This window comes from Hemitrygon akajei, chromosome 22 (assembly GCF_048418815.1).
Source record: "Hemitrygon akajei chromosome 22, sHemAka1.3, whole genome shotgun sequence".
In the NCBI taxonomy this organism is placed as follows: Eukaryota; Metazoa; Chordata; class Chondrichthyes; order Myliobatiformes; family Dasyatidae; genus Hemitrygon; species Hemitrygon akajei.
The window spans coordinates 66,878,241-66,901,524 of NC_133145.1; the positions used below are offsets into that span (position 1 = coordinate 66,878,241).

The 23,284-nt window shown below is 53.0% G+C and overlaps 1 protein-coding gene across 1 annotated transcript in view; it reads right to left on the reverse strand.

Moving 5' to 3' along the window:
- LOC140714851 (ankyrin repeat and fibronectin type-III domain-containing protein 1-like) overlaps nucleotides 1-23,284 on the reverse strand; it is a 92,919-nt gene that overhangs the window by 32,003 nt on the left and 37,632 nt on the right. The window contains exons 6-9 of the mRNA XM_073026525.1: nucleotides 17,941-18,038; nucleotides 7,755-7,845; nucleotides 7,162-7,269; nucleotides 967-1,066 (exon numbers count right to left, since the gene is read on the reverse strand). Of these exons, the coding sequence (XP_072882626.1) occupies nucleotides 967-1,066; nucleotides 7,162-7,269; nucleotides 7,755-7,845; nucleotides 17,941-18,038 (397 nt within the window). The remainder of the gene's footprint in view (nucleotides 1-966; nucleotides 1,067-7,161; nucleotides 7,270-7,754; nucleotides 7,846-17,940; nucleotides 18,039-23,284) is intronic.

Here is a 23,284-nt window from a genome sequence, read left to right on the forward strand (position 1 = left end):
AGGGGTGGGCGTGGGGATGAGGGGTAGTGTGGGGGTGAGGGTAGTGTGGGGGTGAGGGGTAGTGTGGGGGTGAGGGGTGGGTGTGGGGACAGTGGGGTTTGTGTGGGGTGAGGGATCAGTGTGGGGATGAGGAGTGAGTGTGGGTGGGTGTGTGGATGAGGGGTGGGTGTGGGGACAAGGTGTGGGTGTGGGGATGAGGGGTAGGTGTGGGGACAGTGGGAAAGGTATGGGGATGAGGGGTGGGTGTGGGGACAGTGGGAAAGGTATGGGGATGAGGGGTAGGTGTGGGGATGAGGGGTAGGTGTGGGGATGAGGGGTGGGTATGGGGATGAGGGGTAGGTGTGGGGGTGAGGGGTGGGTGTAGGGACAGTGGGATGGGTGTGGGGACAGTGGGATGGATGTGGGGACAGTGGGGTTTGTGTGGGGTGAGGGGTCAGTGTGGGGATGAGGAGTGAGTGTGGGGACAGTGGGGTGGGTGTGTGGATGAGGGGTGGGTGTCGGGACAAGGTGTGGGTGTGGGGACAGTGAGGTGGGTGTGGGGACAAGGGATAGGTGTGTGGACAGTGGGGTTTGTGTGGGGTGAGGAGTAGGCGTGGGGATGAGGGGTGGGTGTGCGGACGAGGGGTGGATGTGGGGATGAGGGGTGGGTGTGGGGACAGTGGGGTGACTGTGGGGACGAGGTGTGGGTGTGGGGACAGTGGGGTGGGTGTGGGGACGAGGTGTGGGTGTGGGGACGAGGGGTAGGTGTGGGGTTGAGGGGGGTGTGGGGACAGTGAGGCGGGTGTGGGGATGAAGGATGGGTGTGCGGACAGAGGCATGGGTGTGGGGACAGAGGGGTGGATATGAGGATGAGGGGTGGGTGTGGGGACAAGGTGTGGGTGTGGGGATGAGGGGTAGGTGTGGGGATGAGAAGTGATACCCAGCACTGGCTTCTTCACATTAATCCTGGATCATTAGACCAGGCACCTTTTTAATGTCTTCACAAACTTGATTGAGGAATGGAAGAGATGTTTCAGACTTCTGGACACTGACTGCTTCCGGCTCGCATTTTGAAGCTTGATGTTTTCTGGGAGGGAAGATAAAAGAGAATTTGTCACGAACTAGGTTACCCTCACTTCCCAGCCCTTTGTCACTCTTTCCCCTCACAGAGGTGAAGGGTTTCAGTCAGGTATCAGAGCAGGGAGAAATGTCCTGTAGATCACTGTGGAATTTGACAAAACCAGAGTGCTGGGTGTGAGACGAGAACTCTCCTCAACATACTGGAGAGTGGAATGACCTGCTTACAGTTTGTTCATGTCAGCGGGTGACAGATCCCCACCCTAGACCACATGGAACCCAGCTCATTTATCAGAATCCGCGATTGGTGTGTTGATTAAGTTTAAGTTAATTGTTTATGTACGTGGACACACCAAAACATACGGTAAACCACTTTGTTTGACCAACACAGTCTGTGGATGTGCTGAGCGCAGCCTTCGAGAGTTGCCATGCTCCTGGTGCCAGCAACTCCCCAACCCTGACCCGTATATCCTTGGAATGTGGGAGGAAACAGCAGCATCCGGAGGAAACCCTCGTGGTTACAGTTAGTGGCAGGAATTGAACCCTGATCGCAGGCATGGTAATTGTGTTATACTAACCACTAGGCTCTCATGCTGCCAGAGTGTTCCAGGGGAACTCTGCAGCAGAACCCAGCCATTAGTCTATTTGGTTCATAGGCAAAATTTAGAGAGAAGAGCAAGCAGAAAGTAAACTGTTAGAAACTTAGAAAACCTACAGCACAATACAGGCCCTTCGGCCCACAATGCTGTGCTGAACATGCACTTACTTAGAAATTACCTAAGGTTACCTCTATTTTTCTAAGCTCCATGTACCTCTCCAGGAGTCTCCTAAAAGAAGAAGCCAGTGGGTCAGGCAACGTCTGTGGAGGGTCGCAGCCTGGGTTAATGTTCCAGGTTGGGACTGTGAAGAAGGACTGAGAGTGGAAAGAGGAGACAGCCAGTATACAGAATGGAGAGGGAGGGCTGAGGCAAGGCTGGAGAGTGATAGGTGGAACCAGATGTGGGAGGTGGAAAAGAGACAGAAGAGAGTGGGGGGGGGAGGGAGGAAAGGTGAACAAAGGGAGAGAGGGGGTTGCTGGGAGTGAGAAAGGAACATGACAGGGGAGGCAGTGAAACTGCCCTCCTCCCAGCAGCTGGTACAGGAGCTGAGACAAACAGGAGAAAATCTGCGGATGCTGAAAATCCAAGCAACACACACAAAATGCTGGAGGAACTCAGCAGGCCAGGCAGCGTCTATGGAAAAGAGTACAGTCGACTTTTCGGGCCGAGACCCTTCATCAGGAAGATGAGGAGTCAGAGTAAGAATGTGGGGGGGGGGGGGGGGGGGAGGAAGAAACACAGGTGATTGGTGAAACCAGGAGAGCAGGAGGGGTGAAGTAAAGAGCTGGGAAGTTGAATGGTAAAAAAGATACAGGGCTGGAGAAGGGGAATCCAAAGGGAAAAGACAGAAGGCCATGGAAGAAAGAAAAGGGGGAGGAGCACCAGAGGGAGGCAATGGGCAGGTAAGGAGATGAGGTGAGAGGGAAATGGGAATGGGGAATGGTGAAGGTGGGGGGTCGAGAAATCAATGTTGATGCCATCAGGTTGGAGGCTTCCCGGACGGAATATAAGGTGTTGTTCCTCCAACCTGAGTGTGGCCTCATTGCAACAGTAGAGGAGGCCCTGGACAGACATGTCAGAATCAGAATGGGAAGTGGAATTGAAATGGGTGGCTAATGGGAGATCCCACTTTTTCTGGTAGTCAGAGCTCAGCGGAGCGGTCTCCCGATCTGTGTTGTGTCTCAGTGATATACAGGAGGCCACACTGGGAGCACTGGACACAGTATATAACCCCAACAGATTCACAAGTGAAATGTTACCTCACCTGGAAGGACTGTTTCAGGACCTGTACCGTAGCAAGGGAGGAGGTGTAGTGGCAGATGTAGCACTCATTCCGTTCGCAAGAATAAATGCCAGGAGGGAGATGAGTGGGGAGGGACAAATGGACAAGGGAGACGCATAGGGAGTGACCCCTGTGGAAAGAAATGGGAGGGGTGGTTGGATCCTGTTGGAGATGGTGGAAGTTACTGAGAATTAAGTGCTGGATGTGGAAGGTGGTGGGGTGGCAGGAGGATGGGGTGAGGACAGATGTGCGCAAAATGGAAGACATTGGGTTGAGGGTAATGTTGATGGTGGGGGAAGGGAAGCCCCTTTCTTTGAAGAAGGAGGACATCTCCTTCATTCTGAAATGAAAAGCCTCATCCTGAGAGCAGATGCGGTGGAGACAGAGGAATTGAGAGAAGGGAATGGTGTTTTTACAATAACAGGGTGGGAAGAGGTAAAGTCCAGGTAGCTGTGAGAGTCAGTGAGTTTATGATAGACATCAGTAGATAAGCTGTCTCCAGAGACAGAGACAGAGAGATTGAGAAAGGCGAGAGAGGTGTTGGAAACGGACCAGGGAAATTTGAGGGCAGGGTGGAAGTTGGAGATGTTGACAGTTGTCACCAGGTCTCAGCAAGGTAAAGGTCAGTCTGCCTGACTACTACAGCACCCCCTTTATCTGCAGGTTTGATGGTGAGGTTAGTTTTAATGCAGAGAGGGTGGAGAGCAGTGCATTCAGAGGAGTGAGGTTGGAATTGGAGAGAGGAGTGCTGAAAACAAGTGAGTCAATGTTCTGTTGGCAGTTAGCAATGAAAAGATCCAGAACAGGCAGAAGATCAGAGCAGGAAGAGGAGGAGGGTTGAAGCCAGGAGAAGGGGTCATCAGTATGGGGAGGCGAGTCCTTGCCAAAGAAATAGGCATGGAGAAAGAGGCAGTGGAAGAAGAGCTCAGCGTCATGGTGGGTGCAGAACTCACTGATGGTGAACTCAGCGTCATGGTGGGCACAGCAGGACAAAAGTGTGGTCCTTACTGAGGACAGAACATTCTGCCTCATAGAGGGCAAGGTCAGAGGAGATGGTGAAGACCTGCGAGCTGGGAACAGAGGGGGGAAGGGGGTTGGTAGCATCAAAGGAGAGGGGAAGGTGGGGTGTTCAGAGAAAGTGGGGTGAGAGGAAGATGGAGTCTCTGAGGACCCAAAAGCTGGTGATGGGACCAGAGAGACATGGGATTGCAGAGCAGTGCTGGCAGAAGGGGAGACGAGGGTTCCAGTGGCAGCATGTAAAGACCAGCATGGAGGTGCTGTCAGACAAGGCTGGAATCAGAGTTGGAAGTTTGCCAATTGGCACTTTGAAGGTGTCCGAGGTCATTGAAAACTTCATTGATGGTGGTGGAGTTAAGGTTCTAAATCTGCTCAGGTTTGTTAGAACCGTTGAGATCAGCAGCAGGGATCACAGTCTGGAGACGTCCATGTCTGCCGGTGTTGGAGACGGTAGGTTCTGTAGTCTGTAGCTGGATGATTTTTCAATCCTTGCAGACATGAGAAAATTGAAGAACTGGCAATTGGTCATAGGAGCTGTGATGTCATTTTGCAGTTGTACAAAACATTGGTTAGACTGTATTAGAGTGCACAGTTCTGCTCATGTCACTGCTGAATGTGGCAGCAATAGAGAAAGTGCAGAGGAGATTCACCAAGACGTTGCCTTTATATGCAGATCTGTATTATAAAGAGAGATTACACAGCTTGTGTTTAATCTCACTGGAACATAGGATGCTGAGGGAAGGTCTAGTAGTGGCTTAGAAAACTGAGGGGCTTAGATAGAATAGACAGTCTGTATATGTATCCCAAGAAAGGAAACTAGAACTAGAGTGCACAAATTTCAAGCCAGAGAAGGGAAATTTAAAGGAGGTCCGAAGGGTATAGTTTCACACAGAGGGTGGTTAAGTGGAACGAGCAGCCAGAGGAGGGGTGGAAGAAGGGTGTGTGTGTGTGTGTGTGTGTGTGTGTGTGTGTGTGTGTGTGTGTGTGTGTGTGTGTGTGTGTGTGTGTGTGTGTGTGTGTGTGTGTGTGTGTGTGTGTGTGTCTATGAATGTGTCTGCGTGTGTAGGGGTAAACGATTGTGATTCTATTTGTGTGTGCACATGTCTATGTGTGTGTCTGTGTCTGTGTGGGTATAAGCGAGTGTCTGTGTTTCTGTATGTGTGTGCACATGTGTTTGTGTATCTGTGTGAGAGTGTGTGTGTGTCTGTGTCTGTTTGTAGGTGTGAGTGAGTGTGTGTGTGTGTATATAAGCGAGTGTCTGTGTTTCTGTGTGTGTATGTGTTTCTGTATGTGTGTGTATGTGTTTCTGTATGTGTGTGCACGTATTTGTGTATCTGTGTGTGAGAGTGTGTGTGTCTGTGTCTGTTTGTAGGTGTGAGTGAGTGTGTGTGTGTGTGTGTATATAAGCGAGTGTCTGTGTTTCTGTGTGTGTGTGCACATGTGTTTATGTATCTGTGTGAGAGTGTGTGTGTGTGTGTGTCTGTTTGTAGGTGTGAGTGAGTGTGTGTGTGTGTGTATATAAGCGAGTGTCTGTGTTTCTGTGTGTGTATGTGTTTCTGTATGTGTGTGCACATGTGTTTATGTATCTGTGTGAGAGTGTGTGTGTGTCTGTGTCTGTTTGTAGGTGTGTGTGAGTGAGTGTGTGTGTGTGTGTATATAAGCGAGTGTCTGTGTTTCTGTGTGTGTATGTGTTTCTGTATGTGTGTGCACATGTGTTTGTGTATCTGTGTGAGAGTGTGTGTGTGTCTGTGTCTGTTTGTAGGTGTGAGTGAGTGTGTGTGTGTGTGTGTGTGTATATAAGCGAGTGTCTGTGTTTCTGTGTGTGTATGTGTTTCTGTATGTGTGTGCACATGTGTTTATGTATCTGTGTGAGAGTGTGTGTGTGTCTGTGTCTGTTTGTAGGTGTGAGTGAGTGAGTGTGTGTGTGTGTGCACGTGCTCGTGTGTGGACATGGCCTTTTGTAGGAGGTATGTGTGCATTGTTCAGTGTGAGGATCTTTGAGTTTAAATGAGGTTTGACCTTCTATTCTAGAAAGGATGATGAATATTTGAACTATTTTCACTTTGTAGACGTGAGCTGAGGCTCCAGACTACTGGCAGCCGGTGCTTGGACAGGCTAGCGGGAGACAATACACTCCCTTCAGCAGTGCCCATGCCAGAAACCAGAAACCAAGGCAATGGCCTGCTGACAGTCAACTGATGCAGGAGACTTTCCGCTAACATCATGGCTGTTCCACTGATCTGCTTCCCGCTCAGTCATGTACGGTCCGCCTGAGGTTTCCCAGCAGTGACTACCGCTGCAACTGGAAATGGATTCCACAGTGATGGTTTAATAGTTCCCACGGATTCAGCAGAGGAAGGACATGATAAGATGATCCTGCTGGGTGTGGTGTTTGGACTGTGTTTCTGATTGCACTGGAGGGTTACAATTTAATTGGGGAGGGGGTAGAGCTAGAGAAAGCTATGGGTGGAGTGGGGAGAGAGAGAGAGGAATAATGGGGAAAAGAGGAGAGGGACAGAAAGGGAAGGGGAAAGGGGAAGAGGGACAGAGAGGGAAGGGGAAAGGAGGAGAAGGACAGCGAGAGAAAGGAAAAAAGTGGGGGGAAGAGGGAAAGGATTTGGAGAAAGATAGATGGACTTGAAAGAGGACATGTGGGATTGTGGGAGTTGGTCAGTCAGATCAAGGGAGGCACGGTCAGTATTACCTCATATGGGGTGGGTCATAGGACCCAAGGGGGAGAGGTTTCAGTAGGTCACCAAGGTAGGGAATGATGCAGTACAGCCCTGGAGTGGGGCATTACAATAGGACCTGGGGAGGGCATTAGGACCCAGGGAGGGGGTCAGGTGAAGGGCAGTAGGATTCCTGGGAGGGAGGCTGTGGGACCCTGAGGAATGGTATGGGTGGGGCAGTGGGACCCTGGGGTGAAGTGAGGCAGAAGGATCCCAAGGAGGGGTGGTGTGTAGGGAGTTGAACCCTTGGAAGGGTTGGGGCTGGGGCAGTAGAACCCCATGGAGAGGTGGGACTGGGGCACTTGGACCCTGGGGATGGGTGTGGTAGTGGGACGAGCGGTTGGGAGGGGGACCCAGGGAAACGGTGGGGCAGTGAGACCCTGGGGAGGGGTGGGGAGTGGGACCCTGGGGAGGGGTGGGACTGTGGCAGTGGGACCCCGGAGAGGCTTGTGGGTGGGGCAGGGGATCCCACACTCACCTGCGATCCCGTGGAGCCAGTGTCGGTTTCGCTCCGTCTGCAGCAGACGTTGCAGCTGCTGGACCTGCGCCCGAACACGCGGCATCCTCCCGTCCACCTCCTTCCAGTCTCGATGGGGACACAGAAACACAGAGTGAGGCAGTGGAGCTCTCCCTGTGCACACACCATGGTCTATCCTTCCCCACACCACAGGATCACGTTCCCATTCTCCACAAATTTGTCCCCCAAATTCTTAATCCTCAGCAGCGTTTGTCCCCCTGGCCCACTATAGGGTCCCGCCACGAGGTCCTGATCCGATCCCCCACAATCAGATTTCCGATTCCTCCCCTCCGCCTCACACCCTGGGGTCTGTCCCCTTGCCCTCCGCCCCACAATGGAAACCCAGCCCTGAACCACAGCGTCCGTCCCCAAGCCGCTCTCCCTCATTCCTGGAAGGAGATTTTTGATGTTGTTCTGACCACCAGTCACCAGTCAGCTCTTGGTTCATCACAGTGTCACGGGAATGTTCACACAATGCCAGCCCTGTGGGTAAAACCTCGCACACAACTCCAATCCAGTCATGAACACCGAGGGAACGCAGAAACTTCACCTACTGGATGGGATGGCGTATTGCGGGCTCGCAGTCTGCGGGCGTCCCCAGCCCCTCATGTTTGCTGCTGACACTCGGACGTAGTACATCTGGCCCTGGCATGACATAGAAAAGCATCAATAAAATAACAAACACTCTTCCCAACACTGACATCTCCCCACCCACTAAATCCCCTATAGCCCACGGACACCATCTCCCATAACTGACTCTTTCCACTCACCAAATCCCCTCCCACAGCCCATGGACACTCTCCCCATCACTGACTCTCCCCGCCCACTGAATCCCCTCCCACAGCCCATGGACACTCTCCCTCATCACTGACTCTCCCCGCCCACTGAATCCCCTTCTACAGCCCACAGACACTCTCCCCCATCACTGACTCTCCCCACCCACTGAATCCCCTTCTACAGCCCATGGACACTCTCCCTCATCACAGACTCTCCCCGCCCATTGAATCCCCTCCCACAGCCCATGGACACTCTCCCTCATCACTGACTCTCCCCGCCCACTGAATCCCCTCCCACAGCCCATGGACACTCTCCCCATCACTGACTCTCCCCGCCCACTGAATCCCCTCCCACAGCCCATGGACACTCTCCCTCATCACTGACTCTCCCCGCCCACTGAATCCCCTCCCGCAGCCCATGGACACTCTCCCTCATCACTGACTCTTCCCGCCCACTGAATCCCCTTCTACAGCCCATGGACACTCTCCCCATCACTGACTCTCCCCACCCACTAAATCCCCTTCTACAGCCCATGGACACTCTCCCCATCACTGACTCTCCCCGCCCATTGAATCCCCTCCCACAGCCCATGGACACTCTCCCTCATCACTGACTCTTCCCGCCCACTGAATCCCCTTCTACAGCCCATGGACACTCTCCCCATCACTGACTCTCCCCACCCACTAAATCCCCTTCTACAGCCCATGGACACTCTCCCCATCACTGACTCTCCCCGCCCACTGAATCCCCTCCAACAGCCCATGGACACTCTCCCCATCACTGACTCTCCCCGCCCATTGAATCCCCTCCCACAGCCCATGGACACTCTCCCCATCACTGACTCTCCCCGCCCACTGAATCCCCTTCTACAGTGGACACTCTCCCCATCACTGACTCTCCCCGCCCACTAAATCCCCTTCTACAGCCCATGGACACTCTCCCCATCACTGACTCTCCCCACCCACTGAATCCCCTTCTACAGTGGACACTCTCCCCATCACTGACTCTCCCCGCCCACTAAATCCCCTTCTACAGCCCATGGACACTCTCCCCATCACTGACTCTCCCCGCCCACTGAATCCCCATCTACAGTGGACACTCTCCCCATCACTGACTCTCCCCGCCCACTAAATCCCCTTCTACAGCCCATGGACACTCTCCCCATCACTGACTCTCCCCGCCCACTGAATCCCCTTCTACAGCCCATGGACACTCTCCCCATCACCAATTCTCCCCACCCACTAAATCCCCTCCCACAGCCCATGGACACTCTCCCCATCACCAATTCCCACCCACTAAATCCCCTTCTACAGCTCACAGACACTCTCCCTCATCACTGACTCTCCCCGCCCACTAAATCCCCTTCTACTGCCCATGGACACTCTCCCTCATCACTGACTCTCCCCGCCCACTGAATCCCCTTCTACAGCCCATGGACACTCTTCCTCATCACTGACTCTCCCCGCCCACTGAATCCCCTTCTACTGCCCATGGACACTCTCCCTCATCACTGACTCTCCCCGCCCACTGAATCCCCTTCTACAGCCCATGGACACTCTTCCTCATCACTGACTCTCCCCGCCCATTGAATCCCCTTCTACAGCCCATGGACACTCTCCCTCATCACTGACTCTCCCCGCCCACTGAATCCCCTTCTACAGCCCATGGACACTCTCCCTCATCACTGACTCTCCCCACCCACTGAATCCCCTCCTACAGCCCATGGACACTCTCCCCATCACTGACTCTCCCCGCCCACTGAATCCCCTCCCACAGCCCATGGACACTCTCCCTCATCACTGACTCTCCCCGCCCACTGAATCCCCTCCCACAGCCCATGGACACTCTCCCTCATCACTGACTCTCCCCGCCCACTGAATCCCCTTCTACAGCCCATGGACACTCTCCCCATCACTGACTCTCCCCGCCCATTGAATCCCCTCCCACAGCCCATGGACACTCTCCCTCATCACTGACTCTCCCCGCCCACTGAATCCCCTTCTACAGCCCATGGACACTCTCCCTCATCACTGACTCTCCCCGCCCACTGAATCCCCTTCTACAGCCCATGGACACTCTCCCTCATCACGGACTCTCCCCGCCCACTGAATCCCCTCCCACAGCCCATGGACACTCTCCCTCATCACTGACTCTCCCCACCCACTGAATCCCCTTCCACAGCCCACAGACGCTCTCCCTCATCACTGATGCTCCCCGCCCATTGAATCCCCTCCCACAGCCCATGGACACTCTCCCCATCACTGACTCTCCCCGCCCATTGAATCCCCTTCTACAGCCCACAGACACTCTCCCCATCACTGACTCTCCCCGCCCACTGAATACCCTCCCACAGCCCATGGACACTCTCCCTCATCACTGACTCTCCCCGCCCACAGAATCCCCTTCTACAGCCCATGGACACTCTCCCTCATCACTGACTCTCCCCGCCCATTGAATCCCCTTCTACAGCCCATGGACACTCTCCCTCATCACTGACTCTCCCCGCCCATTGAATCCCCTTCTACAGCCCATGGACACTCTCCCCATCACTGACTCTCCCCGCCCATTGAATCCCCTTCTACAGCCCACAGACACTCTCCCCATCACTGACTCTCCCCGCCCACTGAATACCCTCCCACAACCCATGGACACTCTCCCTCATCACTGACTCTCCCCGCCCACTGAATCCCCTTCTACAGCCCATGGACACTCTCCCTCATCACTGACTCTCCCCGCCCACTGAATCCCCTCCCACAGCCCATGGACACTCTCCCTCATCACTGACTCTCCCCGCCCATTGAATCCCCTTCTACAGCCCATGGACACTCTCCCTCATCACTGACTCTCCCCGCCCACTGAATCCCCTCCCACAGCCCATGGACACTCTCCCTCATCACTGACTCTCCCCACCCTCTGAATCCCCTTCCACAGCCCATGGACACTCTCCCTCATCACTGACTCTCCCCACCCCCACCCTCTGAATCCCCTTCTACAGCCCATGGACACTCTCCCTCATCACTGACTCTCCCCGCCCATTGAATCCCCTCCCACAGCCCACAGACACTCTCCCCCATCACTGACTCTCCCCGCCCACTGAATCCCCTTCCACAGCCCACAGACACTCTCCCCCATCACTGACTCTCCCCGCCCACTAAATCCCCTCCCACAGCCCATGGACACTCTCCCTCATCACTGACTCTCCCCGCCCACTGAATCCCCTCCCACAGCCCATGGACACTCTCCCTCATCACTGACTCTCCCCACCCACTGAATCCCCTTCCACAGCCCACAGACGCTCATCCTCATCACTGATGCTCCCCGCCCATTGAATCCCCTCCCACAGCCCATGGACACTCTCCCCATCACTGACTCTCCCCGCCCATTGAATCCCCTTCTACAGCCCACAGACACTCTCCCCATCACTGACTCTCCCCGCCCACTGAATACCCTCCCACAGCCCATGGACACTCTCCCTCATCACTGACTCTCCCCGCCCACTGAATCCCCTTCTACAGCCCATGGACACTCTCCCTCATCACTGACTCTCCCCACCCACTGAATCCCCTTCCACAGCCCACAGACGCTCTCCCTCATCACTGATGCTCCCCGCCCATTGAATCCCCTCCCACAGCCCATTGGCACTCTCCCTCATCACTGACTCTCCCCGCCCACTGAATCCCCTTCTACAGCCCATGGACACTCTCCCTCATCACTGACTCTCCCCGCCCATTGAATCCCCTCCCACAGCCCATGGACACTCTCCCCATCACTGACTCTCCCCGCCCACTGAATCCCCTCCCACAGCCCATGGACACTCTCCCTCATCACTGACTCTCCCCACCCCCACCCTCTGAATCCCCTTCCACAGCCCATGGACACTCTCCCTCATCACTGACTCTCCCCGCCCATTGAATCCCCTCCCACAGCCCACAGACACTCTCCCCCATCACTGACTCTCCCCGCCCACTGAATCCCCTTCCACAGCCCACAGACACTCTCCCCCATCACTGACTCTCCCCGCCCACTAAATCCCCTCCCATAGCCCATGGACACTCTCCCTCATCACTGACTCTCCCCGCCCACTGAATCCCCTCCCACAGCCCATGGACACTCTCCCTCATCACTGACTCTCCCCGCCCATTGAATCCCCTCCCACAGCCCATGGACACTCTCCCTCATCACTGACTCTCCCCGCCCACTGAATCCCCTTCTACAGCCCATGGACACTCTCCCTCATCACTGACTCTCCCCGCCCACTGAATCCCCTCCCACCAGCCCATGGACACTCTCCCTCATCACTGACTCTTCCCGCCCACTGAATCCCCTCCCACCAGCCCATGGACACTCTCCCCATCACTGACTCTCCCCGCCCACTGAATCCCCTTCTACAGCCCATGGACACTCTCCCCATCACTGACTCTCCCCGCCCACTAAATCCCCTTCTACAGCCCATGGACACTCTCCCCATCACTGACTCTCCCCGCCCACTGAATCCCCTTCTACAGCCCATGGACACTCTCCCCATCACTGACTCTCCCCACCCACTAAATCCCCTTCTACAGCCCATGGACACTCTCCCCATCACTGACTCTCCCCGCCCATTGAATCCCCTCCCACAGCCCATGGACACTCTCCCTCATCACTGACTCTTCCCGCCCACTGAATCCCCTTCTACAGCCCATGGACACTCTCCCCATCACTGACTCTCCCCACCCACTAAATCCCCTTCTACAGCCCATGGACACTCTCCCCATCACTGACTCTCCCCGCCCACTGAATCCCCTCCAACAGCCCATGGACACTCTCCCCATCACTGACTCTCCCCGCCCATTGAATCCCCTCCCACAGCCCATGGACACTCTCCCCATCACTGACTCTCCCCGCCCACTGAATCCCCTTCTACAGTGGACACTCTCCCCATCACTGACTCTCCCCGCCCACTAAATCCCCTTCTACAGCCCATGGACACTCTCCCCATCACTGACTCTCCCCACCCACTGAATCCCCTTCTACAGTGGACACTCTCCCCATCACTGACTCTCCCCGCCCACTAAATCCCCTTCTACAGCCCATGGACACTCTCCCCATCACTGACTCTCCCCGCCCACTGAATCCCCATCTACAGTGGACACTCTCCCCATCACTGACTCTCCCCGCCCACTAAATCCCCTTCTACAGCCCATGGACACTCTCCCCATCACTGACTCTCCCCGCCCACTGAATCCCCTTCTACAGCCCATGGACACTCTCCCCATCACCAATTCTCCCCACCCACTAAATCCCCTCCCACAGCCCATGGACACTCTCCCCATCACCAATTCCCACCCACTAAATCCCCTTCTACAGCTCACAGACACTCTCCCTCATCACTGACTCTCCCCGCCCACTAAATCCCCTTCTACTGCCCATGGACACTCTCCCTCATCACTGACTCTCCCCGCCCACTGAATCCCCTTCTACAGCCCATGGACACTCTTCCTCATCACTGACTCTCCCCGCCCACTGAATCCCCTTCTACTGCCCATGGACACTCTCCCTCATCACTGACTCTCCCCGCCCACTGAATCCCCTTCTACAGCCCATGGACACTCTTCCTCATCACTGACTCTCCCCGCCCATTGAATCCCCTTCTACAGCCCATGGACACTCTCCCTCATCACTGACTCTCCCCGCCCACTGAATCCCCTTCTACAGCCCATGGACACTCTCCCTCATCACTGACTCTCCCCACCCACTGAATCCCCTCCTACAGCCCATGGACACTCTCCCCATCACTGACTCTCCCCGCCCACTGAATCCCCTCCCACAGCCCATGGACACTCTCCCTCATCACTGACTCTCCCCGCCCACTGAATCCCCTCCCACAGCCCATGGACACTCTCCCTCATCACTGACTCTCCCCGCCCACTGAATCCCCTTCTACAGCCCATGGACACTCTCCCCATCACTGACTCTCCCCGCCCATTGAATCCCCTCCCACAGCCCATGGACACTCTCCCTCATCACTGACTCTCCCCGCCCACTGAATCCCCTTCTACAGCCCATGGACACTCTCCCTCATCACTGACTCTCCCCGCCCACTGAATCCCCTTCTACAGCCCATGGACACTCTCCCTCATCACGGACTCTCCCCGCCCACTGAATCCCCTCCCACAGCCCATGGACACTCTCCCTCATCACTGACTCTCCCCACCCACTGAATCCCCTTCCACAGCCCACAGACGCTCTCCCTCATCACTGATGCTCCCCGCCCATTGAATCCCCTCCCACAGCCCATGGACACTCTCCCCATCACTGACTCTCCCCGCCCATTGAATCCCCTTCTACAGCCCACAGACACTCTCCCCATCACTGACTCTCCCCGCCCACTGAATACCCTCCCACAGCCCATGGACACTCTCCCTCATCACTGACTCTCCCCGCCCACAGAATCCCCTTCTACAGCCCATGGACACTCTCCCTCATCACTGACTCTCCCCGCCCATTGAATCCCCTTCTACAGCCCATGGACACTCTCCCTCATCACTGACTCTCCCCGCCCATTGAATCCCCTTCTACAGCCCATGGACACTCTCCCCATCACTGACTCTCCCCGCCCATTGAATCCCCTTCTACAGCCCACAGACACTCTCCCCATCACTGACTCTCCCCGCCCACTGAATACCCTCCCACAACCCATGGACACTCTCCCTCATCACTGACTCTCCCCGCCCACTGAATCCCCTTCTACAGCCCATGGACACTCTCCCTCATCACTGACTCTCCCCGCCCACTGAATCCCCTCCCACAGCCCATGGACACTCTCCCTCATCACTGACTCTCCCCGCCCATTGAATCCCCTTCTACAGCCCATGGACACTCTCCCTCATCACTGACTCTCCCCGCCCACTGAATCCCCTCCCACAGCCCATGGACACTCTCCCTCATCACTGACTCTCCCCACCCTCTGAATCCCCTTCCACAGCCCATGGACACTCTCCCTCATCACTGACTCTCCCCACCCCCACCCTCTGAATCCCCTTCTACAGCCCATGGACACTCTCCCTCATCACTGACTCTCCCCGCCCATTGAATCCCCTCCCACAGCCCACAGACACTCTCCCCCATCACTGACTCTCCCCGCCCACTGAATCCCCTTCCACAGCCCACAGACACTCTCCCCCATCACTGACTCTCCCCGCCCACTAAATCCCCTCCCACAGCCCATGGACACTCTCCCTCATCACTGACTCTCCCCGCCCACTGAATCCCCTCCCACAGCCCATGGACACTCTCCCTCATCACTGACTCTCCCCACCCACTGAATCCCCTTCCACAGCCCACAGACGCTCATCCTCATCACTGATGCTCCCCGCCCATTGAATCCCCTCCCACAGCCCATGGACACTCTCCCCATCACTGACTCTCCCCGCCCATTGAATCCCCTTCTACAGCCCACAGACACTCTCCCCATCACTGACTCTCCCCGCCCACTGAATACCCTCCCACAGCCCATGGACACTCTCCCTCATCACTGACTCTCCCCGCCCACTGAATCCCCTTCTACAGCCCATGGACACTCTCCCTCATCACTGACTCTCCCCACCCACTGAATCCCCTTCCACAGCCCACAGACGCTCTCCCTCATCACTGATGCTCCCCGCCCATTGAATCCCCTCCCACAGCCCATTGGCACTCTCCCTCATCACTGACTCTCCCCGCCCACTGAATCCCCTTCTACAGCCCATGGACACTCTCCCTCATCACTGACTCTCCCCGCCCATTGAATCCCCTCCCACAGCCCATGGACACTCTCCCCATCACTGACTCTCCCCGCCCACTGAATCCCCTCCCACAGCCCATGGACACTCTCCCTCATCACTGACTCTCCCCACCCCCACCCTCTGAATCCCCTTCCACAGCCCATGGACACTCTCCCTCATCACTGACTCTCCCCGCCCATTGAATCCCCTCCCACAGCCCACAGACACTCTCCCCCATCACTGACTCTCCCCGCCCACTGAATCCCCTTCCACAGCCCACAGACACTCTCCCCCATCACTGACTCTCCCCGCCCACTAAATCCCCTCCCATAGCCCATGGACACTCTCCCTCATCACTGACTCTCCCCGCCCACTGAATCCCCTCCCACAGCCCATGGACACTCTCCCTCATCACTGACTCTCCCCGCCCATTGAATCCCCTCCCACAGCCCATGGACACTCTCCCTCATCACTGACTCTCCCCGCCCACTGAATCCCCTTCTACAGCCCATGGACACTCTCCCTCATCACTGACTCTCCCCGCCCACTGAATCCCCTCCCACCAGCCCATGGACACTCTCCCTCATCACTGACTCTTCCCGCCCACTGAATCCCCTCCCACAGCCCATGGACACTCTCCCCCATCACTGACTCTCCCCGCCCACTGAATCCCCTCCCACAGCCCATGGACACTCTCCCCATCACTGACTCTCCCCGCCCACTGAATCCCCTTCTACAGCCCATGGACACTCTCCCCATCACTGACTCTCCCCACCCACTGAATCCCCTTCTACAGCCCATGGACACTCTCCCCATCACTGACTCTCCCCGCCCACTGAATCCCCTTCTACAGCCCATGGACACTCTCCCTCATCACTGACTCTCCCCGCCCATTGAATCCCCTTCTACAGCCCATGGACACTCTCCCCATCACTGACTCTCCCCGCCCACTGAATCCCCTTCTACAGCCCACGGACACTCTCCCTCATCACTGACTCTCCCCGCCCACTGAATCCCCTCCCACAGCCCATGGACACTCTCCCCATCACTGACTCTCCCCACCCACTGAATCCCCTCCCACAGCCCATGGACACTCTCCCCATCACTGACTCTCCCCGCCCACTGAATCCCCTTCTACAGCCCACAGACACTCTCCCTCATCTCTGACTCTCCCCGCCCACTGAATCCCCTTCCACAGCCCACAGACACTCTCCCCCATCACTGACTCTCCCCGCCCACTGAATCCCCTTCTACAGCCCATGGACACTCTCCCCCATCACTGACTCTCCCCGCCCACTGAATCCCCTTCTACAGCCCATGGACACTCTCCCTCATCACTGACTCTCCCCCCCCACTGAATCCCCTTCTACAGCCCATGGACACTCTCCCTCATCACTGACTCTCCCCCCCCACTAAATCTCCTCCCACAGCCCATGGACACTCTCCCTCATCACTGACTCTCCCCGCCCACTGAATCCCCTTCTACAGCCCATGGACACTCTCCCTCATCACTGACTCTCCCCCCCCACTGAATCCCCTTCTACAGCCCATGGACACTCTCCCCATCACTGACTCTCCCCGCCCATTGAATCCCCTTCTACAGCCCATGGACACTCTCCCTCATCACTGACTCTCCCCCCCCACTAAATCCCCTCCCACAGCCCATGGACACTCTCCCTCATCACTGACTCTCCCCGCCCACTGAATCCCCTTCTACAGCCCATGGACACTCTCCCTCATCACTGACTCTCCCCCCCCACTGAATCCCCTTCTACAGCCCATGGACACTCTCCCCATCACTGACTCTCCCCGCCCACTGAATCCCCTCCCACAGCCCATGGACACTCTCCCTCATCACTGACTCTCCCCGCCCACTGAATCCCCTTCTACAGCCCATGGACACTCTCCCCATCACTGACTCTCCCCGCCCACTGAATCCCCTTCTACAGCCCATGGACACTCTTCCTCATCACTGACTCTCCCCCCCCCCCCACCCTCTGAATCCCCTTCCACAGCCCATGGACACTCTCCCTCATCACTGACTCTCCCCGCCCACTGAATCCCCTTCCACAGCCCATGGACACTCTCCCCATCACTAAATCTCCTCCCAAATCCCATAGACACTCTTCTCCCTCACCAACTCTCCCTCATCACTGAATCCCCTCCCACACTCTCCCTTATTGCTTGGTTGTGCCAATTTGAAGAATGGCATGCTATTTACCGTCCTGAGGTGTGGGATTATACATCTCATGGAGTCAGGAACTTCCACTATCATCTCTCCAGACTGGGCTGAGAAATCCATCTTGCTGCTCCACTCCACTAGCACACAGAAAGAAGGCACACGCTCTAGACATTGTACAGTTCCAAGTTGCAGCCTGTTCAGGTGCATCAGTGTGTCCATCCTCTCTGCTCTGACTTCAAGTTTGACCACAGTCAACGAAGTGGGGGTGGGGTGTAGTGACCACACTGGATGGGTCGGTGATGTAGGGAAGTTAAGTCAAGTTCACCATGGCAACCAAAGGGTGTAAAGACCTGAGGGTGTAGATGAGTTTCCCTGAAGGTGGACAGCTTTCAGTACATGGGGAATGCTGCTATCAGAGGTAGAAATAAAGGAATGCAGAAATGCAGCCCTTTACCTCTTTCACCTCCTCACCTCCAGCTTGTCATTTCATCCCCCCTTCCCCATCCTCCTCACCTCTTCCACCTACAACCTGCCAGCTTGTACTCCTTCCCCAACACCACCCCCCCCCCCCCCCACATTCTTATCCACCCTTCCTTAATCTCCTGTGTAACTGAAGGAAGAAAAGAACTGGCAAGGGAACATTCTTCAAGTCATGGCAAGGGCAGATATAAAACGAGGAGGCAGTGCAATGAAGATTAAAGAGTTGGTTACTGTGGAAATAAGCGAAGAAATCAAGAAGACAGTTCGAACAACACCCACAAAATGCTGGTGGAATGCAGCAGGCCAGACAGCATCTATAGGAAGAAGCGCTGTCGACGTTTCGGGCCGAGACCCTTCGTCAGGACTAACTGAAAGGAAAGGTAATAAGAGATTTGAAAGTAGGAGGGGGAGGGGGGAAATGCAAAATGATAGGAGTAGACCGGAGGGGGTGGGGTGAAGCTGAGAGCTGGAAAGGTGATTGGCAAAAGGCATATAGAGCTGGAGAAGGGGAAGGATCATGGGACCAGAGGCCTAGGGAGAAAGAAAGAGGGAGGGGAACACCAGAGGGAGATGGAGAACAGGCAGAGTGATGGGCAGAGAGAGAGAGTAAAAACAGAGGAAGGGGAAAAAAAACTAAATATATCACAGATGGGGTAAGAAGGAGCAGTTCGAATGAGGCCATGTAGGCAGAGCTTGGGAACTAAAGGAATAGAGAACAGAGCTCACCAGCGTTCTTGTGCAGGTCCAACAGAGAGTTTGAAAATCATCAAGTTTTTCCATAGGAATCGTTGAGTGGAATATTGTGCAGATATAACTAGAGCTTTTGGGAGGGTTTTAAACTATTGTGGCGGGGGATGGGAACCAGGATGATAGAGCTGAGGATGAGCCAGCAGGTTTACAGTAGATGATGGGTGTAACATGAATGTAAGGAAAGATAAACCAATGATTGGGTACAAATGCAGACAGCAAAGAGTGAAATTATACCATAGAGGCAAAATTTAAAAGGGCAAAGAATGCAGGACTGAAGTTGCTGTACTAAATTCACATAGCATTCGGAATAAGGTGGACGAACTCGTGGCACAATTAGAGGTTGGTCAGTATGACATTGTAGGCATCACTGAGTTGTGACTAAAAGGAGGCCATAGTTGGGAGCTCAACATCAAAGGATATGCTTTGTATCAAAAGGAAAGGCAGGAAGGCGTAGGAGATAGTGTTCTGTTGGTAAGAGATGGAATTACATCTTTAAAAAGAGGTGACATATGGTCAAGGAGTGTTGAATCTTTGTGGGTGGAGTTAAGAAATTGCATGTGAATTAAAAAAAACACATTATGGGAATTATATATAGGCCTCCTAATAGTAGCCAAGATGTGGGGTTGAGATTCCAAAGGGAGCTGGAAAAGGCATTTAGTAAGAGTAATGACACAATTGTAATGGGAGACTTCAATATGCAAGGGGATTGGGAAAATCAGATTGGTGCCAGATCCCAAAAGAGGGAATTTGTTGAATGCCTAAGAGATGGCTTTTTAGAGCAGCTTGTGCTTGAGCCTACTTGGGGAAAGTTTATCTTAGATTGCGTATTGTGTAATAACCCTGATCTTACTAGGGAGCTTAACATAAGGAACCCTTAGGAGGCAGTGATCATAATAGGATTGAATTCATACTGCAATTTAAGAGGGAGAAGCATAACTCACATGTATCTGTATCGTAATGGAATAAAGGAAATTACAGAAGCATGAGAGAGGAGCTTGCCCAGGTGGATTAGTGGAGGATACTGGCGGGGATGACAGCAATGCAGAGATGGCTGGGAATAGTTTACAAAGCGCAGGATAGCAGGGGTAGGCAACCATGGCTGACAAAAGTACTCAAATGGCAGGGGTAGGCAAACATGGCTGACAAACGAAGTTATGGACTGCATAAAAGCCAAGGAAAGAGCATATAAGGTAGCAAAAGTGAATGGGAAGTTGGATGATTGGGAAGCTGTTAAAATCCAACAAAAGCCAACTAAAGAAGTTCTAAGAAGGGAAAAGATGAAATATGAGGGCAGACTAGCCAAAAATATAAAGCAGGCTACCAAAAGTTTTTTCAGTTATATAAAAAGGTGAGAGTTGATATTGGACCATTGGAAAATGATGTTGGTGAGGTAGTAATGGGGGACAAGGAAATAGCAGATGAATTCAATGGGTACTTTGCATCAGTCTTCACTGTGAAAGACACTAGCAGTTTGCTAGAGGTCCGTGAGTGTCAGGGAGTGTCATTGTTATTACAAAGGAAAAAGTACTATGCAAGCACATACATCTTAAGGTAGATAAGTCACCTGGACCAGAGGGACTATATCCCAGAGTCCTGAGAGAGGTTGCTGAAGAGGTAATGGATGCATTGATCATGATCTTTCAAGAATCACTTGATTCTGGTGTGGTCCTGGAGGACTGTAAGATAGCAAATGTCACTCCACTCTTTAAGAAGGGAGGAAAGCAAAAGAGAGGAAACTATAGGTCAGTTAGCCTAAACTCAATGGTTGGGAAAGTGTTAGAGTCTATTATTAAGGATGAGGCTTCAGGGTACTTGGAGACTAATGATAAAATAAGTCAAAGTCAGCATTGTTTCTGTAAAGGGAAATCTTGCCTGACAAATCTGTTGGAGTTCTTCAAGGAAGTAACAAGCAGAGATTTTCAGAAGGCGTTTGATAAGGTGCCACACGAGGCTGCTTAACAAGATAAATCCTATGGCATTATAGGAAAGACACTGGCATGGATAGAGGAATGGCTGACAGGCAAGAGGCAGTGAGTGGAAATAAACGGAGTCGTTTCTGGTTTGCTGCCAATGATTAGTGGTGTTCCTCAGGGGTCAGTATTGGGACTGCTACTTTTCACATTGATTGTCAATTATTTCGATAATGAAATTGATAGCTTTGTGGCAACATTTTCGGATGATATGAAGATAGGAGGAGGGGTAGGTAGTGCTGAGGATGGACAAAAAAGTGGCAGATGGAATACAATAATGCATTTTGGTAAAAGGGACAATTGTGTGGACTATTATCTAAATGGGGAGAAACTTTAAACATCAGAGTTGCAGAGGGACTTAGGAGTGCTTGTGCAAGACCCCCAGAAGGTTAATTTACAAATTGACTCTGTGATAAAGAAAGGAAGTGCAATGTTGGCATTTATTTCTAAGGGAATAGAATATAAAAACAAGGAGATAATGCTGAGCCTTTACAAGACACTACTCAGGCCGCACTTGGAGTATTGTCAACAGTTTTGGGCCCCATAACTCAGAAAGGATGTGTTGTCACTGGAGAGAGTCCAGGGGAGGTTCACGAGGATGATTTTGGGAATGAAGGGGTTAACATATGAGGAGCTTTTGGGCCTGTATGCACTGGAATTTAGAAGAATGCATGGGGATGTCATTGAAACATCCCGTTGAAAGGACTAGATGGGGTGGATGTGGAGAGGATGTTTCCTATGGTGGGGGTATCCAGGACTAGAGGCACAATCTCAAAATTGAGGGAGACTACCTTTTAGAATAGAGCTAAGCAGGATTTTTTTTGGCCAGAGAGTAGTAAATCCGTGGAATGTTCTGCCAGAGACTGTGGTGGAGGCCAAGTCCATGGGCATATTTAAGGCAGAAGATCATTTCCTGACTGGTCAGGGTATTAAAAGGTATGGTGAGAAGGCAGGTGTATGGGGTTGAGTGGGATCTGGGATCAGCCATGATGGAATGGCAGAGCAGACTTAATAGGCTTAATGGCCTAATTCTGCTTCTGTTTCTTATGGTCTTGTAAAATGGTCAATCACTTTGCTGGTTGGTGGAGTACAGACGAGCAGATATCACAATTAGAATCAGGTTTTATTTTACTGGCATACTGTATGTCATGAAATTTGATGTTTTTACAGCAGCAGTACATTGCAATACATCATTTTAAAAAATGATAAATTACAATAAGAAATACAATTACAATATTACAAGAATTACAATAAGTGGATTCTGGTTAATTGGGCCATCAGTTAATCGGGGCAGCTGCTCATTTGGGACAACTCTCAAAGAACAAAAACTAATCAAAAAAATCACCAGGATTCCCTTTGTTTATTTGGTACACTATGCCACTTAATTAGGATAGAAGACTGTTGCCAAACAGTTCCTAACTAGTGTCAGTCATGTGCACTTGTGTGGCCTTTAGACACTATATCACACTCAGAGCGAACACTTTTTAAGTAGTGTGAGTTGCATGTGTTTCTGTTCAAAAAGCAGTGATTTTTATCACTGATAGTTGGTGAGAAATAAGCAGTAAGACCATTTAGAACTGTTTTGCTCACTGCGGTTTCAAATATTCAGGTTTGGAGGTGCCAAAAACGGCCAGGAGTGAAAATGAAACAATTTCACTACTTCAGCAAGTCAAGAATTACAAAGAATTTAAAAGATCGACAATCATCTTGAATGTTTCAATGAAAATGAAAATTGAATTGAATTGAATTGACTTTATTTCTTAAATCCTTCACATACATGAGGAGTAAAAGTCTTTACGTTGTGTCTCCATCTAAATGTGTAATCCATGAGGGAGGAGCTGGCCAAAGTTGACTGGACGGATAGCCTAGCAGAAAAGACAGTGGAACAGCAATGGCAGGTATTCTTGGGAATAATGCACAAGGTGCAAAATCAGTTCATCCCCCAGAGAAGGAAGGATTCAAAGGGGGGAAAGGGGCCTCAGTGGTTGACAAAGGAAGTCAGAGACTGCATAGCATTAAAAAAAAGGAAATATGACAGAGCTAAGGTGAGTGGGAGGACAGATGATTGGGAAGTTTTTAAGGAACAACAGAACTTTCAACTAAAAAGACAATACAGGGAGAAAAAATGAGGTACGAACGCAAGCTAGCCAGAAATATAAAGGAAGATAGCAAAAGCTTTTTTA